Here is an 18,871-nt window from a genome sequence, read left to right on the forward strand (position 1 = left end):
GATCAAACATCTGGTCGTATGGTCTCATCGGTCCGCAAGTTTTGCGGTTTGTTCAGATGCAGCTTTTTGAACATAACCTGTGCTGCCCTGCTCTTTTTAGAGTAGAGGATTTCTCCTGGCAACTCTTCCAAACTTGCTCAGTCTTTTTTTAATTGTGCTATCATGAACTATCATGCTGACTGAGGCCTTCAGAGTTTGAGATGGAGCTCAGGGTTTGTTTTTTTTACAGTTTCTCTGAGGGCTGCACGATGCGATCTTGGGTGAATTAATTGGGATGCCCACTTCTGGGAAGATTGTGGCATTATGGTAACATGCACCTGAATGCTTCAGACCAGAAAACTGCCAAAACGTCTGCTTTTACACAGGCGATTACTCTTACTAATGATCAGTTAATAAAGTGTATTTCATAAGAAGCACCTGGTTGCTACTTGTCCTCTGAAGTCCTTTTGAAGCAACTTTAGAAAAGGAAGCATATACTTTCTGTTTCACATGACTGACTGTACTAGACTGGTCTTTTTTTGTTGTGTATGATTAAAGGGTGTGGAAGTGGATCTCTATCACCTCTGCTTGCCTTTCTGTATTCACTGTACAGCACAGTAGGAGGGTACTGAGATGAGACACACACAAAAATATAACTCTTGCAGTATCCAAAGCATGTTTGCTGGAGACTGAAAGTCGTGTTGATCAGATCTCACATCTGTTTCGCTCATCACACAAATGTGTTTTAAATTAAAAGCATTCTTTTGATTCAGTAACTAGAAACAGTCATTGATTTACTTTGACACTATAGTCAGGCTTGCTTAAAAGCAGCCATCTCACTGTTACTGAGCAGAAAAATGTGAGTTTAGGTATTTTTCCATTTGTGGTCCTTTGTGGCTTCTTGTCTTTGTTGATCCTTAAGAGCTGGGCTGGAAGGGTTAAACATTTAGCAAGATGTGGCGCCTCCCTTTATGGCTAGTCTTCTGCATGCAATAGGAGCTCTCTGTATTTTCTATTCTCCCCTCATAATGGCTGCATGGCTGTCCAGTAGACTGGTGAAGAGAAAATGCAGCTCACTGCTGCCGTGCCCTATCTCCCTGGCCCCAGTCTGCTCCAGAGGGGTTGCAAGGGTCTCCCCTGCCTCAGGGGCCCTCTCCACCATCCAGAAAAAGCCTCGGACAGTGGAAGATCTCCCACATGTCAGCTTCTTGGAGTTTCTTTGCAGAGTGGTGTTTCAGGGTTTCTACAAACGTATGCATGAGCTTCAGGTAGGCTGCAGTGCATGATCTTTATTATGTTCACTCACAGTGATATGTGCTTGTTTCAGTTCGATGTCAAAGATGTTTTGTGTTTTCCACCTGATGCATTTCAGAAACCCTGGTGACAAATTTGATAATCTGAGAGGTCATGGGTTTACAAGTGACTGCATTTTCCTCCAGTGACAATAAATAATAGAAAATGTTGGGCTGGTTGTATGACTTTTTTGTCCATAGTTACCTTCAGACAGTATCAGCTTGTCTCACAGCTAACTGACACAGAGTCTTGGGCTGCTTTCTTTCTCTGATGAATCACATGCAGCCACTCCAGCACACACTGACCTCTGGCATCTGATTACTGACTGATTAAATATAATGTCTGCTTTTTAAATTACACATTGCAAAAATCCCCAAATGTCTTCATCTTTATTCTATAAGAATGCAGCTCTACCTTTATCACTTTTCCACCGTCAGATCTATGAGAAGCAGCTGTATGGGCCCATTTACAGAGACGGACTCAGATCAATATCCTTGAGCACCCCAGAGCTTTTGGCCGAGCTGCTGAGGAAGGATGAGAAGTTCCCTTGTAGAGGAGACATGAGTGTGTGGAGGGAATATCGTGACATGAGAGGATTCGGCTATGGACCTTTTACAGAGTAAGACTACCAAACAGTGTAGTAATGCTGCCCCACCTAAAAAATAATCTCATTGTGATTGCTTAGGTAACACCCGTCCCACGTTCTATTGAGAGGGGCCCTGGGTTCCTGTTGTTACTTTCCTATTGATACTCCCTTTTTAATGCTTATGGTATTAAATATGTAATAAAACTACACTACATGGAAATAAATCACACACAAGCAGGTCAATTATAAAGTTAACTCCACTTTAGTGAATGCTGAATTAACAACACAAAGAAAATAAGTAAAATCAATAAAGTTTGTTAAACAATGATAAGGTATCTACCTCAACAGAAACAAAATAATCAAATAATATTGTGGGCCCACACGCACTCTCACCAAACACACACACACACCTCAAGTGCTACAGTCTTTCTGCTACCAAACCCCTCGTTGCAGGCCTGAGTCGTGGCTAGGGTGCGTTGGGACCTAAAACAATATGGTCGCTTCACTTGTTGCCAAGCAGTACAAATAAAAAGCACGTGCAAACAACAGTACTCACACCTCCAGGCAGTTCAAGGGGATAGCGGGGAAACTGGGTCACGGCTACCAGCAGGCAGCGGCAGCAGCACTCACAGTCGTCCTTTCCACGTGCTCCCACGTGAACACATAACTTCAGCACACCAGCAGAAGGGACCTCTCTGACACACCAGCAAGACGTCCGTCTCCTCCTACTGAATCACACAACTCCGCTAAATGCCAGTTCACATGCGATAACATTCAATCTTAGCATTAGCTTAATAAATAAAAACAGAGCAGAACAAGAGCTTAGCGAATATGCTAGGCTATGCTAGCAGCTATGTTAGCAGTTGTGCTAGCGGCTGTGTTAGCGCTAATCCGTTTTACACAATAACATTGGATACAAGTGTCAGACAAAATCCACATTTACCTCACAGAAGGGTACAACAGTTCTCGACTCCAGTTAACTATCCGTCAACCCGAAAATGCGTCTGTCGCCCTTCTAAGAACTCTGCGTTCACTCGACACTGTTCAGCTCTCGTCTCTCTCGCTTCCTGCAGAGTGCACACGGCTCCCCACTTACTCCCACCCCTCTACCTGAGACTACTTCAGGGTTCACTGGAGCTGTAGTACATATCAATACCATATCAAAAATAATGACATAAACCTCAAAATACAAATAAAAAGGTTGTGCATTTAACTGACACACATCACATACTTTGCAGGTATACATTCTTGAACACATTAAACATTTGCAATTAACTATCAATATTAATGAACAAATTGAAATAATGAGCTACTTATATAGCCAGGGCTACACCCTCCCCCTTCTGAATGTCTGAATGTCCCCATCAGACCTATTTTCATTAGGCCAGTTAAAATCTCACTAAAGAGTACTGGCTAGGGCATTAACATTTAGGACTCAGGGTCGTAGCAAATCTGAATTACCATACCTCGGTAACTAATAGTCACAGGTCTGTCAGTGGGCCTTCCAAGTTCATCATAACTGAGGCGCAAAACAGGTCTCACTCTCCTTTTTGTTTGGAGGTCATAGGGTGAGTCAGCACCCCCAACTGAGATACTAGGTGTAGGAACATCTCTGTCCTCCAGCTCTTCAGCCTCCACCAAGTCTTGGTGTTGCTGTGAACTTTCCTCCGTCTGATCTACTACTACTGAGAGTTCTTCCCCCTGTTCCTCCACCTCGGACAATTCATGAACACTGGGATGATCACTTTCCATATGGTCAGGAAGGCTCACAACCTCCTCACGTCGAGGTTCAACACTGTCGCGAAAGGCTAAAGGAGGTTCATAGTAGACACACTGTTCTTCAGACTCTGAGGACCAATCATCTTCACTCAGATGCTCCAAATTTTGTGTCTGACTTTCATCTTCACACCTTACTTGCTGTGCCCTGGTCCTTGGTCTCTTTGGTCGCGCTGTCTTTTCTGATGGAGCAGACATCCTGACCATGTAACCAATGGGCAGCAGGTGATCCCTATGCACGGTCCTCACAATACCAGTTCCTCTCTCTGGTTTTACACGATACACAGGGAGATTGGGTAACTTGGCAATCACTATGTAAGGTAGTGAGTTCCATCTGTCTTGTAGTTTGTGCTTTCCTGTGAGGCCCAGATTCCGAACCAGCACCCGATCACCTTCCTCAAGTGTCTGATTCCGAACTCTCGCATCATACAGTCTCTTGTTTCGTTCATTGTTCCTGGAAGCTGCATCAGCGGCTAGCTGGTAAGCTTTTTGAAGTTCTTTTCTCATGTTAGCCACATACTGGTGGTGCTTTAAGTCATTTTCTTCATCTGACCCCACACCAAAACACAGGTCAATGGGTAGTCGCGCCTCTCTTCCAAACATGAGGAAGTAGGGCGAGTATCCTGTGGCATCATTTCTAGTGGTGTTGTAAGCATGTACTAGCTGGCTTATATGCTGGCTCCACTTAGGCTTTTTAGCTGGATCCAGGGTGCCCAACATTGCTAGCAAAGTACGGTTGAAACGCTCAGGCTGCGGGTCACCCTGAGGGTGGTAAGGTGACGTTCGGGACTTACGAATGCCCAGCAGGGTCAATAGCTCCTTAATGAGCTTGCTCTCAAAATCTCTACCCTGGTCTGAGTGAATGCGAGCCGGCAATCCATAATGCACAAAGAACTTTTCAAAAAGGACTTTGGCGACAGTCAGTGCTTTCTGATCTTTTGTGGGAAATGCTTGAGCATACCTGGTGTAATGATCAGTGACAACCAGCACATTAGCCATGCCTTTAGAGTCTGGCTCAATAGAAAGAAAGTCTATGCAGACCAGGTCTAGTGGGCCATTACTGGTAATGTGCTGTAAAGGAGCAGCTTTCTGTGGGATGGACTTCCTAGCTACACACCTTCCACAGTTCTGTATGTATGTTGCAACTTCAGATGCCACTCTGGGCCAGTAAAACCGGTCTTTAATGAGCTCTGTAGTTCGTTCTGTGCCCAGGTGACCAGCATCATCATGCACTGATTTTAGTACCATTGGCCGATACTTAGCAGGCAAGACGATCTGACTCACTTCTCGGCCAGAGGGTCTTGTGGTGACTCTGTACAGAAGGCCACGCTTAACCTTTAACTTGGATCTTTCTCGTATCAGCAACACAACATCTGGGTTTGCATGCGTGGAAGCTGAAACACTTTGGTATCTCTCAACCTGAGGTTTCACCACACCTATAACTGGATCAGAGTCTTGGGCTTCTGACAGTTCTTTCAGGCTTAGCTGTTCCAGCGGGCCCACTTCTATCTGAGTGAAGTTTGCATATAAAGCTGGAATGGCGTCTGGCGAAACACCCAGCTGGTCAACAAATCTGGTGGTGTGTTCTTGAAAACCATCTGTAGTGATCCGACGACACAAAGCTTTTACCCCAGAAGGTGGGATATCCACCCATCCATCTGTTGTGTCTTGCGGACTCCTGGACAGTGAGTCGGCATCCACATTTTCACGGCCGGGCTTATATTGAATGCTAAAATCATAGGTGGAGAGTGCTGCTAGCCACCGATGACCTGTCGCGTTCAACCTGGCAGTGGTCAGGACGTAGGTGAGTGGGTTATTATCAGTTCTCACCGTGAACTTAGCCCCATAAAGGTAGTCATGGAACTTTTCCACTACTGCCCATTTCAGAGCCAAAAACTCCAGTTGGTGAACTGGGTAGTTCCGTTCTGCATGACTCAACTTGCGGCTGGCAAACGCTACCGGGCGGAGTCCTTCTGGGCACTCTTGGTTCAGGACTGCTCCTAGCCCATCCAAACTTGCATCAACATGTAGGATGTATGGTTTGGCTGGATCAGCAAATGCCAAGACTGGAGCATGTGTGAGCTTGTAAACAATGCTCTGAAAGGCGTCATCACAAGCTGGGGTCCACCGATCACCAAAAGGCTCGGCAACTCGAAAGTAGCTATTTTGCTTTCCTTTAGTGACACCCTTTTTGCTACCCTGTGCAGGAGGATATCCCTTGGTCAGTTCTGTCAAAGGGCGGACTATGGCGGAGTAGTTCTCGATGAACCGCCGGTAGTATCCACAAAATCCGAGAAAAGATCTTAGGGATTTCAGATCAGTGGGTTTCTTCCAGTGAGTCACCGCACTCACTTTCTCAGGATCAGTGGCAACTCCAGAGGCAGAGACAATGTGTCCCAAGAACTTCACCTGGGGTTGGCAAAATTGGCATTTGTCAATGGAGACTTTGAGACCACACTCCTCCAGCCGGTCCAGGACTTTAAGTAACCGTTCCTCGTGCTCCTCCAGTGTCCTGCCAAACACAATAAGGTCATCCAGATACACAAGGACTTGAATCAGGTTCATGTCTCCAACAGCTCTCTCCATTAACCTTTGAAAGGTTGCGGGTGCGCCAGTGATGCCTTGAGGCATCCTCTCAAACTGGAAAAACCCAAGAGGACAGATAAAAGCTGTTTTCTCTTTATCAGCCTCAGACATCTCCACTTGATAATATCCACTTCTCAGGTCCAGTACAGAAAACCACTTGCTTCCTGTCAGACAATCCAGTGCATCATCTATGCGTGGCATAGTGTACTGGTCTGGGATGGTTCTGGAGTTCAGTAGACGGTAATCAATACACATCCGCACCTTGCCATTCTTCTTCCTGACTATGACAATCGGGGAAGCATACGGACTGCGTGACTCTTTGATTATGCCGGCTGCCAGCAGTTCTTGTAGATGGCGTCGGACATCTTCAATGTCAGCAGGTGCGATTCTGCGAGATCTCTCCCTGAATGGTCGAGGGTCTCTCAGCCTTATGTGGTGAGTGACACCTTTGGCTAAGCCGACGTCCCACTCCTCCAGGGAAAAAACATCCGCTCTTTTTGATAACTTTGCTGCTAACCTGGCTTTCCACTCTTCAGGAATAGGAGAATCTCCAAAGTCAAACAGTTCAGGGTTAATAGACCTTTCTTGGGCGGAGGTCTTTGTTAACTCAGTGACAGTGTCCACCAAGTACACCTGAGCTAGCACTGTACCAGTGGGGACAATAGTCTCTCTTTGGGACTCGTTTCTTAGCAGAAGTGTGAAACTGTTAGTGTCCATCTCAGAAGATGGTAGTACTACAGGTGGAACCAACACTCCAGCTGGGAGGTTTGTAGATTCGCCCACCTCCACCATTAGAATACTTTTGTCTAATGGCTGCTGTTGTTCCACCTTGCAAACTGCATACTGTACTGCACAAGGAGGGATAGTGATTGGCCCGGGGCCTTGCCACTTCACATGACCCACCACGCCTGTTTGTTGGCTAATGAGTGATGAGGGCAGTTCTGAGGAGAGACTATTTATCCTCAGTGAGTGAATCTCATCTTTCCCTCCTACCTCTTCACAATCTCTCAGCAGAGAATGCAGTTTCTGGGAGTTAGTGCCAATGATGACAGGAACCGGGTCTGGGCTCTTTGGATCTGGACACACCAAGGCCAAGACAGTGACTGTCTCTACAGCTTCCTTTGAGTTGGGGGGAAAACCCACCTCAACTGCCACATACCCCTTGTATGGGTAGTTGGAATCACTCAGTCCCCATATGGCGAGATCTTTTAAAGGAAGAATGGGCACATTGGGGATGAAACGGGAATACCAGCTCTCAAATATAATGGTGACTCGAGAGCCGCTGTCAAGGAGAGCTTTACATGGTTGTCCTTCTATGGTCACATCGGTCATCATGGACGGGCCGACCAATCCTTCTGGGAGTCCACCCTGTGAGGATGTGTGCACGGAACTTTTCCGGATGGAACCGACCTGTGTGGGCTCAGAAGCGCCACCTGTAGCTCCTTTTCCCTCTTTGCTCCTACGAAGGGCTCCGAGTAGCCTCTGAATTACTTTGGCAGTGTTTTCAGGAGCCATGCAGTGGGTGGCAATATGGCCATTCTCCCCACACCGGTAACAGAAGTAACTTTCTGAATCTTTTGCAGCATATGGTCTGTTTACCTTGCTTCGTCTGGCTCTCCCATCTCTCTTTGTTGAGTCAGTTTGGGTTGAACCCTGTGACACTGCCATAACGGTCAGCTGGTGTTGTAACTGTTGAACTTGCTGCTTTAACTGTTGGACTTCATTCTCCGCGCCAGTCTCAGCAACTTTCTTGGTTTGTTTCAACATTAGCTCGGCATCTGAGCGCTTGCTTGCTAACTCTTTAAGCTCAGAGCGTAACTCTTTGATCTCGGCTTTGAGCTCTTGAACCTCTGTCGATTTGGCTTTTGTCTCTTCGCCAACTTTCACTTGTCTAACTGTGGTGTTTGACTCATGCCTCACTCTTGCATGGTCTTCTTCTTCTCGAATCTCACTGAGCAGCTTCAGGAAAGCGGGTGGCTCTTCCTTTCTTTCTCTGAGTCTTAGCTGCAGTAACATTATCTCTGACTCAGTTGCACCCCGTATAAGCTGGTCAATACGTGCACGGTCGACTCGATGGCTAGGGAGACCCCCTCTCTGCACTACCTTGGTCAGAGAGCGTTCCAATCTTCTCAGGAAGTCTGACAGCTTTTCTCCTCGCTGTTGACCCAGGCTCCTGAAGGCGAGGTACAAGTCTTCACCTGACTCCAGGGATCCAAATGCACTTTCTAGAGACTCTACATAGCTCTCCGGGCTAGCATCAGGGTTATCTCGTCGTACAGCTTGGATGATCTCCAACGCCGGTCCCTTTAGGCTCTCAACTACTCTCCTTCGCTTCTCTCTCTCAGAGCAGTCACACTCTTCAATCATCAGGCGAGCCTGCTCAACCCAGCTATCCAGGCTCTCTTCACCTGCTGGAGTGGGAGAGTGGCCAGAGAATATCCGCAGACGTCGAGATGCAGTATTCTCACCGGTAGGTCGCATAGTTTTCGCTAACAGGTCTCCGACTGCCCGAATGATGGATTCAGGGGAGTTTTCCTGTGGGGTTTCAGTAGACAGCAAGGCACTAACATCATCAATTGTTTTGCCTTCTTCTACCATTAGTTTCTTAAGCTTGGCTGAGAAGTCATCAACTGACCTCACAGATTCAGTGAGGAGGGAAATCTTCCAGACAGGACCTCCATTCAATGGCTGTACATGTGGTGGTATGCGGTCTGGCTGAGTAGCTTGACGGCATTCACACAGCACAAGGTTATTGCCTGTCTGGGTGTCTCTTAGTCTATCTCTCACTTTTACTCTTCCAAAAGCTTTCACTGACTGAGCTGTCTCTTCAATGTCTGATAAGTCAAAATCAGAAGGAACATCATGCAGTACAAAAGCCCGGTTTGGGTCTATACCTGCTTTACTGCACCAGCTACTAAGCTCAGGTGCAATTTGAGACTCTTTTCGAGTAGTCATCATATAAACCCTAATGCTGGTGTGCTAGGCTGTGAAAATCTGTAAACAAAATACTCCTTTAAAGAACAAACTAGAAAAGTTAAGCACGGGAGTATCCCAGCGGTGCCTCCATAATTGTGTAACACCCGTCCCACGTTCTATTGAGAGGGGCCCTGGGTTCCTGTTGTTACTTTCCTATTGATACTCCCTTTTTAATGCTTATGGTATTAAATATGTAATAAAACTACACTACATGGAAATAAATCACACACAAGCAGGTCAATTATAAAGTTAACTCCACTTTAGTGAATGCTGAATTAACAACACAAAGAAAATAAGTAAAATCAATAAAGTTTGTTAAACAATGATAAGGTATCTACCTCAACAGAAACAAAATAATCAAATAATATTGTGGGCCCACACGCACTCTCACCAAACACACACACACACCTCAAGTGCTACAGTCTTTCTGCTACCAAACCCCTCGTTGCAGGCCTGAGTCGTGGCTAGGGTGCGTTGGGACCTAAAACAATATGGTCGCTTCACTTGTTGCCAAGCAGTACAAATAAAAAGCACGTGCAAACAACAGTACTCACACCTCCAGGCAGTTCAAGGGGATAGCGGGGAAACTGGGTCACGGCTACCAGCAGGCAGCGGCAGCAGCACTCACAGTCGTCCTTTCCACGTGCTCCCACGTGAACACATAACTTCAGCACACCAGCAGAAGGGACCTCTCTGACACACCAGCAAGACGTCCGTCTCCTCCTACTGAATCACACAACTCCGCTAAATGCCAGTTCACATGCGATAACATTCAATCTTAGCATTAGCTTAATAAATAAAAACAGAGCAGAACAAGAGCTTAGCGAATATGCTAGGCTATGCTAGCAGCTATGTTAGCAGTTGTGCTAGCGGCTGTGTTAGCGCTAATCCGTTTTACACAATAACATTGGATACAAGTGTCAGACAAAATCCACATTTACCTCACAGAAGGGTACAACAGTTCTCGACTCCAGTTAACTATCCGTCAACCCGAAAATGCGTCTGTCGCCCTTCTAAGAACTCTGCGTTCACTCGACACTGTTCAGCTCTCGTCTCTCTCGCTTCCTGCAGAGTGCACACGGCTCCCCACTTACTCCCACCCCTCTACCTGAGACTACTTCAGGGTTCACTGGAGCTGTAGTACATATCAATACCATATCAAAAATAATGACATAAACCTCAAAATACAAATAAAAAGGTTGTGCATTTAACTGACACACATCACATACTTTGCAGGTATACATTCTTGAACACATTAAACATTTGCAATTAACTATCAATATTAATGAACAAATTGAAATAATGAGCTACTTATATAGCCAGGGCTACACTTAGATTCTAATACGTAACAGATTTCCAGGGAAAGAGTTTTATTATGAGTGGAAGGGATTGTTTTTGACCTATTTGGGTTAAATAGATTCCTCTCAGGCTGGTATATTCCATAAAGATAAGAAATCAGAAAAATGTTAATGCTCCACAAGTTTTATGAACCGGTGACAATATAAGGGGATCAATGTTTAATTTTAGCTCTGTCAAGCTCAGTGCAGTAGCAGCAGTAAACCTATTTATGTTGCTAAAATAAAATTTATATTGCAGATGGTGGTCATTCCTTCACCATCTGCAAAGGCTCAGTTTGAGAACCACCATATTAGGCAATCAAATGAAACTAAAAGGCTGAGCAGATTTTAAACTGTGTTGTTTATCTGAAGACAGTGGGCTCCACACCCAATATCTGTCATATTATTATGAAAAGCTGGAAATTACAAGAAAGTTTGAGGATTTTGAGGAAAACACCAGAAGTAATACTCTGGTGTTTTTCTAGGTCAACAGTCAGAGCCACAGTTTAATAAACTCATCACAGGCTTGTTGAAGAAATCTGATGCAGGGAACACTAATAGCAATGTGATATCAGTAAATACTGCATCAGAACGATGCACCAATGGCAAAAAATGTTAAATGATTAAATTTGGCATCAGTGATACTGTCACGGTTCTGGGTCGTTTCGACCCAGCATTTTGAGTTTCTTATATTTTATAAACTAAAACTAACTTATTTAAGTTTTAGTTTATTTTTGCATTTTGGATTGTTTTCTGAGACTCGTGTGCTTTGCTGATTATTATTAGAATTCTATGTTTCTGTTTATTCGTGTTTAAGGATTTGTTCTTCGGTTGTGTCTCATGTTTAGCATAGTTTGAGTTCCATGTGTTATATTCTGTCTGCCTCTGTGTCGAGTCTGCGTTTCTTGTTTCCTGTTTTGTTGTGAAAGTCTGTGTCTTATGTGAGTGTATTCAGTTTGCCTTCCTTGTCTCCTCTTGTCAATTACTTCCAGCTGTGTTCCCCACCTGTGTGTAATCTCCCTGTATTCCCTGAGTGTATTTAAGTCGTGTCTTCTGTTGTTGTAGTCGCTGGTCTGTCTGCGTATCTACTGTGTGGTTTCCCTGCTGTCGCCATCATGTACCTTTTGTTTACATTCCTTTGTGTTCATGTTTGCTGTTCAATAGTTTAGTTTGTCTCAGTATAGATTATTTTTGTTCCGTTTTGCCATTTCCATATTTGTTCTACAATAAACCACATTCGCATCTCAGCAAGTGCCTGTAATTGGATCCTCTTTCATTTCCTCTACACGGCTCACTCCACTCGCCGTGACAGATACCAGTCAGTAAATATCAGTAAATAATCAAAGTAGTCAATGAAGGTCAGGTCTGTCTGTTGTGCTGCACTTTAAACACAAAAGGTTACTTTGTTCACAAGACAAACTGGTTTAAAATAGTGCTCAAAATGAAGGATGCACTCTCTCAATGTTTCTATGCATTTTATATACATATATGTGTGTGTGTGTGTGTGTGTGTGTGTGTGTGCGTGTGTGCGTGCGCATGTAAGCATAGTAGCAAACAAACTGCAGACCACAGTCAGCTTAGATATTTGTGTGAGCTCTTTAGTTTTCTGGCTACAAACTGGTTGAATGGAAAAATGTAGCAGAAAATCAGCCATAATGGATGCACAAGTGTATCATAGTTCAGACTCTTTGTTGTGTTTGCGTTTGGATTTATTTATTTCAGTGCAAACATGTTTCTGTTCCAACAGGGATGGAGAGAGGTGGTACAAGCTGAGGGTGGTGCTTAACAAGCGGATGCTGAATCCGAAGGACTCGGCCCAGTATTCTGGGATTATCAATGATGTGGTTAAAGACTTCACCAAGAAGATGCGCAGTCTGTGCCAGTGCAGCCCAACAGGAGACTTTGTGACCAACATTGCCAATGAGCTTTATCTGTTTTCACTAGAAGGTAGTCTGATGGTTAAAACTGCAAATGCTGAATGCTAAATAACATATTTGTTTAATGAACTAAATGAAAAAAATATTATTTTCAAACTAAAGTTTAAAGGAAGCTAAAAGTTAAGAAAAAAATTTGTTGCTAGATTCAGTGCCTTTTCTTTTTCTTATCCATTCAGGAATTGCCTCCATATTGTTTGAGACAAGGCTTGGTTGTCTGGAAGAGGAAATTCCTGGTGGTACACAAGATTTCATCAATTCCATAGCCCAGATGTTCTCCTACAACATGATAGTGTTTATTCTTCCCAAGTGGAGCCGGAATCTGCTGCCCTACTGGGGACGTTACATTGCTGGCTGGGAGGGCATCTTCAGCTTTGGTGAGCAGTTTGAACCTCACAGTCCTGATGTTTTAGTTAAGTTTTAGAGTGTTAGGAAACAATAAACATTATTATAAAAAGAAAAAAATAAATCTGTGGGGGGTTTTTGCACCAACTTCCCGTAAGGAGCCACGGCCTTATTCTCTATCAGCTGGTATTTATACAGTGCTTTTCTTATCTTATTGAGGATTCAGAATCCTTTTACAGTTACTTTACTACATGTGCATCATTCAGCATCTTTTATCTTTTATCCAGAGATGTAGTGCTATGTAGTGTAATATGGTGAAGTAGCAGAGTGAACCATTTTGTGTTATAAACCCCTATTTAGTATTTGGCATCAAATTTGCTCCTCCCAGTTTTTAGTAACAGGTTATGTATGTTCAGTTTATGCTTTGGGTGCCCTTTTATTTTTGCCTTCGTCTGTTCCTGTGTCTTCCCTTGTCTTATCTGTGCTTAGTCCTCAGTGTCATGTGTCAAAAAGACATGTGTGTAGTAAGTTTAGTCCCAGTATTTGTTTTTTGTTTCTGTGTAAAGTCCACGTATCCGGATCTGTCAACTGTTCATTTCCTGTTTTATTTTGATAGTTTCTTGTCTCATGTGCATTATGTTCAATTCAGCTCGGATTCAGTTCAGCTTTTCTCACCAGGTGTCTCCACTTTGCCCCCTTCCCTCTTGTTTGTCTATATTCCTTGTCATGTTCTCCCTTATACACGTGCTGTGTAACCCTCTGCTTTAATTTTCTTGGTTTAGTTAAAGTTAAATTGATTTCATGTCCTGTCCTCTGCATCCTGCACTTTGGGTCCAAAACTGGGCTTCAGTACAGAGACACATGGCAATTGGCAGCAACAAAACGGGCCATGTTTTCTACTGTGCAGCATGTCCTCTTCTTTTAGCAACAGTCAACAACAACAGGAGACCAGCTGCTGGACTTTTGCCAGAGGAACTTTTCGTGATGGTCTGAAAGTTTTCAGTTGGTGAAAGGTCTAAACCACAGGCAGACCGGTTCAGCATTTGGACTCATCTAGTAAAAAGCCATGCTGTTGGAATAGATGCAGTATGCAGTTTAACATTATCCTGATGAAATATGCAATGCGATACCTTTCAGCATTTATGGAGCATTTCCAGACTTTCACAGGTACTGATGCACCATATACCATCTGAGATACAGACTTTTGAACTGAGTGCTGATAACAAGCCGAATGGTTCATTTCCTCGGTCTGCAGAATAAAAAGGAGGGAGCTGTTAGGTGTGTGGAACAGCAGTTATCCACAGGGGGCTTTTTTCACCCGCACAAGCGCTGCCTGGCACTGCTCCGTCCGCCGGACCAGATTCCAGATTTCCTGATATCTAATTTCTATTTGCACTGAGGGATATTTATGAATGTCCCCGTGCACACACTTCACCTCCACCCACTCAGCCTCCAGCAGGGTTTGGTGGACCAGGGTCTGCGTACAGCCCGAGTTCACTAAAGCCTGGCATATACCCCCTGGGCACCTTACCGGTAAACGGTATGTCTCTCCTGAATCAGGGTAGGGCATCGGAGGGCTGGCAATACGTAGCACCTGTCCCACCTCCATTAACGGGCAGTCCCAACGGAGATACCCCGGTTGCCCACATCTCCAGCATTCCTGCCCCAATGCCTATGCAGCCCTAGGTGAGCTGGGCATGGTGTCCGTAACGGCCGGGACCTGTGGAGAAAACCCAGATGAAAAAGGGTTAGTCGGTGGCCTTCGTGGGGCCAGGACCAGTCGGTCCGTTATTACCAGCCATGGCTGTCCTCGTGGGTGTTCCCATCATGCCACCAGGTGGTCCTAGGCCAGCATTTGTAGCTTCAAGGCTCGCTGGCCAGTGGCAGCGGACCCATATAACTGTATCTCTGACTGACCCTGCACTAAGTTCAGTTAGGTTTTATTCAAAATTATGGAACCATTGACATTTTAGCCTTTATATAACTGTGTAACGCTATGGAATTAATTTTTTTATGGGCCCATGTGTGTCTTTAATAAAGTGAAACAAACAAACAGATCGGTTTTCCACTTTGCCTCTATTTTAAATGAGCTTTGTCCCAGAGTAGATGGCAGCATTTCTAGATTATGGTCTTTTGTTGCAGATTGGTGAATAATCTATCTTTACCTCTGAGAAACACTGCCTCTATAAGATGCTCTTTTTTTATAGCCAGTTATGGATATAAAAGATATAAAAGTACCAGTTATGGTACTGATGGTACTGAACTGTTGCCAGTTTGGTGCAACTGTCCCTACGTTTTAAAGATATGTTGTTTCCATCAAATTGAACCCAAGCTAATATGTTTCATGAAATAATAAATTGTCTCAGTTGATACAGTATATTTCATCCTATGTCCTGTTGCTAGTAAAATATGGGTTTATGAGTAAATGACTGCATTCTGTTTTGACTGATATTATACAGTGTTCCAACTTTTTTTTTTTTTTTTGCACCATTTTTATGCACCTGTTCTAGCCAAAAAATTGATTGACAAGAAGTTGGAGATGATTCAGCAGCAGGTTGACAACAAGCAGGATGTGGAGGGTGAATACCTGACATACCTACTCTCAAACACGCAGATGAGCACTAAAGATGTGTATGGCAGCGTCACTGAGCTCCTCTTAGCTGGAGTGGACACGGTAAATGGAATACCAATACTAGTAATAAAAAATCACATGTAAAAAGGCACTCTGCACGGCTCTAATCATCAAAGCTCACCACTCAGTGTATTCACTTTTCTTTTGCATGTACATGTATGCAAGGCTCAGCATATATGTCTTCAAAAGTTTACTTTCACATTTTTTAAACTCCCAAGACCTCCAACACTCTCACGTGGGCTTTGCACGAGCTTTCCAAGAACCCTGATATCCAGGAAAGACTCTATAAAGAAGTGTCCACTGTGGTACCATTAGACCGGATCCCCACCGCTGCTGACATCACTGGCATGCCATATTTAAAGGCAGTTATCAAAGAGACGCTGAGGTGAGACTGCTGCAATTTAGCTTTAACTGAAGTGATTAATGCAGGAAACAAACATGTTTTTAGTAGATAGTTTTCACATATTTGTAACAGCCAAACTGAAAATCTTTGAAAGTGAAAATAAGCTTCAAGTTTCCTGAAGTTTGTCTATTTAGCAGCCAAAATGGGTTTTATTTGAACTCATGGCTCTTAACAGGTTAAATGTAGACTAATTCATCAGTCAACATTCTTATTCACCTGCTTAAGAAGAAGCCAGACTATGAACCAGCCTAAAGTAACATGCAAACAAAAAATAACTTGTCTTGCAGGATGTATCCTGTTGTTTCTATGAATGCGAGGATCATTGCAGAAAAGAATGTTTCTGTTGGTGGATATGAGTTCCCAAAAAAAGTAGGTCTGCTTTTAACCATTGTTAGATTGTTTGTGAGTGCTTTTTGTATTAACTTAATAAGACATATTTATGATGCCTGGATATAAAAAGGCTGTTGTGTTATAAGGGAGGATCAGTATTCCATATTGTGTTGACTTCCAGTTGTTGATTGCTTTACAGACGCCGTTCACCTTTTGTCACTATGCCATCAGCCATGATGAGGACACATTCCCCGACTCGTTCACATTTAAGCCAGAGCGATGGCTCCGAGACGGCCGTGAGAGGCCAAACCCCTTCGGCTCCATCCCGTTTGGCTTTGGAGTAAGAGGCTGTGTCGGTCGCAGGATTGCTGAGCTCGAGATGTATCTGCTCCTGTTTCAAGTAAGTGACAAGAAGGAGAAAAAACTGCTGAACATCCCAGGGAAACTCCTGGATTTTTTAAAATGTGACCCAGGTGTGTCCAACAATAAGTGCGGGGGTTTGGGGGGGGAGGGGTCTCATGGAAAGTGGGAAAAAATCTGACGGAAATCTGGAACGGCTTCATTAATGCTGAAGGGTATATACGTGTCTTATGCATCTCTGTTGTTTGTGATTGTGTGGGATAATACATTTGTCCATATTCAAATCAATTGTCATCCACGTTTCAGACAACTCACTAACTCTATTTTTTTTTCACAGCTTATCAGGCAGTTTGAAATCAAACCCGACCCCACACTGGGAGAGCTGAAATCCATCAGCCGCACAGTTCTGATACCAGACAAACAACTAAATTTGCACTTTGTGGACAGAAGATAAGAAAAGACAGCAGACTGAGTGATGGTGGTTTGTATTAAGTCAGTGAGACGGGAGCAGAGGATTTTAAACCTTTGTAATCACAAATTGAAATGCCTAAACTCATCCAATTTTAAATGTTGTATCATCAAAGTAATGCTATAAGAGTTCAACTTAACACTGTTCCTCTATGTATGTACTGCAGCAGTCAGCTTATAGTTCTGTATATCCATCCTCTCATAATCTCTTAGTGTACTTAGTGATATAATAATAATTCTTTATTTAAAACAGACAGTGCAGTTTAACATAGTCCAAGTATAAAACATAAAACTGATGTGCTGCACATAACATTACAGCTATGGCTAATTTTCAACAATTGTCCCTTGTTGGGCTTACATTCACAATACACAGAGTTAAAACATACATTTTCATGAAACCAAAATACACCATGAATACAGCTACAATTAACAGACAATGTAAAAACAAACAAACAAACCCCACAAAAAAAAGATGAATTGAAATCACTACAGCTCTGATTTCCCTTTAACTAACTTTTAACCTTCAATGTAAAGGAACTAACATCTGTAATCAATTTGATATCAGATGGAAGTGTGTTCCACAGATGGCAAGCCTTTATGGAAAACACTGATTGTCCAAATTTAGATCTGCGATATGATATTTTGCGGTTGCCATTCACTATACTCCTAGTAATGCGATTACTATTGTTAGGTATTTTAGTACCATGGGAGCATTTACTGGATATTGTTTTATAGTGACATTATACAGGAAAACTCTGTCATTCAACAAGGTTGAAATACCACAGAGATCACTCCCTCAGCTACATTAGTTTCTTAATCTTTTAGACGCCTGTTGAAGGCCAAATGGTTTGTTTCAGATTTCACTAATGAAAGAACTCTTCGTTTTGTGCCTTGAAAATATGTCGCTGAGATAATCACAATTGTAGCTGAACTGATACACTACACAAAGGATGCTTCTTCACCCAAGGGCAGGAAGACGCTGCCTTATCTTGGTCTGTACTGGTTTAAACTGATAAATCTGCTGTCTCATGAATTTTACCCTCTATATAAACTGTTATACTTGTGAATAAAGTTGAGTCACTTTGGGAAGACAATCTAAAGCAGTCTCTGTTTTCTTGTTCTCCCAAGCTGCTCCCGAGCTGCTCGTACTAACACGCTGAATGGCATGCTTGAATATTACTTGAGAATATATTTGACTGTGTTACAGACTAAGGGACATTCTCTGCTGATAGGTGAAGGTACATTCTCTGCTGATAGACGTCCACGCCTCGGAGGAAGCCGATCCACGGAGTAGGCCCTGGAAACAGTTTCCTTCAACTATCTTGTCTTTGGATGTATCTATTAGACACTCTGGGACCAGCCTATTTATACACTTGAAGGGTAATTTAAGACAACACAAGTGATTGAAGCTCCTAAACTAAGTCAATTATATTTCTTTAAAATGTGACAATGATTCCACCAAACAGATTTTTTATCCATTATTTTCAAAGATTGATTATATAAGGATGCTGAACTGTAGATGGTGCTGCTTGAGTCCAAACTGTCATAAAATATGAAAAATGAGAGAATATCATGGAATGTGTGGAGATCAGAGAAATACTTTTGGACAACACTGCTTCTATTTTTCTCATTTTTAACATTTATATTTTTAATTTTATTCAACTTTTTTCAACAAAAATTTCCCATGTATTTCAATGGAGAGACCCTTCAAATTCTCATTCAACTTCCTCCTCTTTAAACTGTATCTACTTCCACATACATTGACATAGAGCCACCATTCAAACTTTAAAATGAAGACAAGACATTCAACTATTCAACTTGTATTTATCTTTTCAATATCTATTATACTTTTTCTTCAGTTCCAGT

The 18,871-nt window shown here is 43.2% G+C and overlaps 1 protein-coding gene and 1 long non-coding RNA gene across 2 annotated transcripts; one reads left to right on the forward strand and one right to left on the reverse strand.

Annotated features, from left to right (window-relative positions):
• The first annotated feature begins 935 nt into the window (after nucleotides 1-935).
• cyp27a1.1 (cytochrome P450, family 27, subfamily A, polypeptide 1.1) lies at nucleotides 936-17,741 on the forward strand. Its single transcript, XM_026144874.1, has 9 exons — nucleotides 936-1,247; nucleotides 1,710-1,891; nucleotides 12,281-12,480; nucleotides 12,647-12,844; nucleotides 15,323-15,486; nucleotides 15,663-15,829; nucleotides 16,135-16,216; nucleotides 16,377-16,577; nucleotides 16,875-17,741. The coding sequence occupies exons 1-9, from the start codon at nucleotides 951-953 to the stop codon at nucleotides 16,989-16,991; spliced, it is 1,608 nt and encodes a 535-aa protein (XP_026000659.1). The 5' UTR covers nucleotides 936-950; the 3' UTR covers nucleotides 16,992-17,741.
• Nucleotides 2,105-3,292, reverse strand: LOC113007867 (uncharacterized). The gene is made up of 2 exons (XR_003269962.1): nucleotides 2,802-3,292; nucleotides 2,105-2,586 (listed from the first exon to the last, which is right to left on the reverse strand). It is a non-coding gene; the product is annotated as an uncharacterized LOC113007867 (long non-coding RNA).
• Nucleotides 17,742-18,871: the final 1,130 nt, after the last annotated feature.

This window comes from Astatotilapia calliptera, chromosome 16 (assembly GCF_900246225.1).
Source record: "Astatotilapia calliptera chromosome 16, fAstCal1.2, whole genome shotgun sequence".
NCBI classification, from domain to species: Eukaryota; Metazoa; Chordata; class Actinopteri; order Cichliformes; family Cichlidae; genus Astatotilapia; species Astatotilapia calliptera.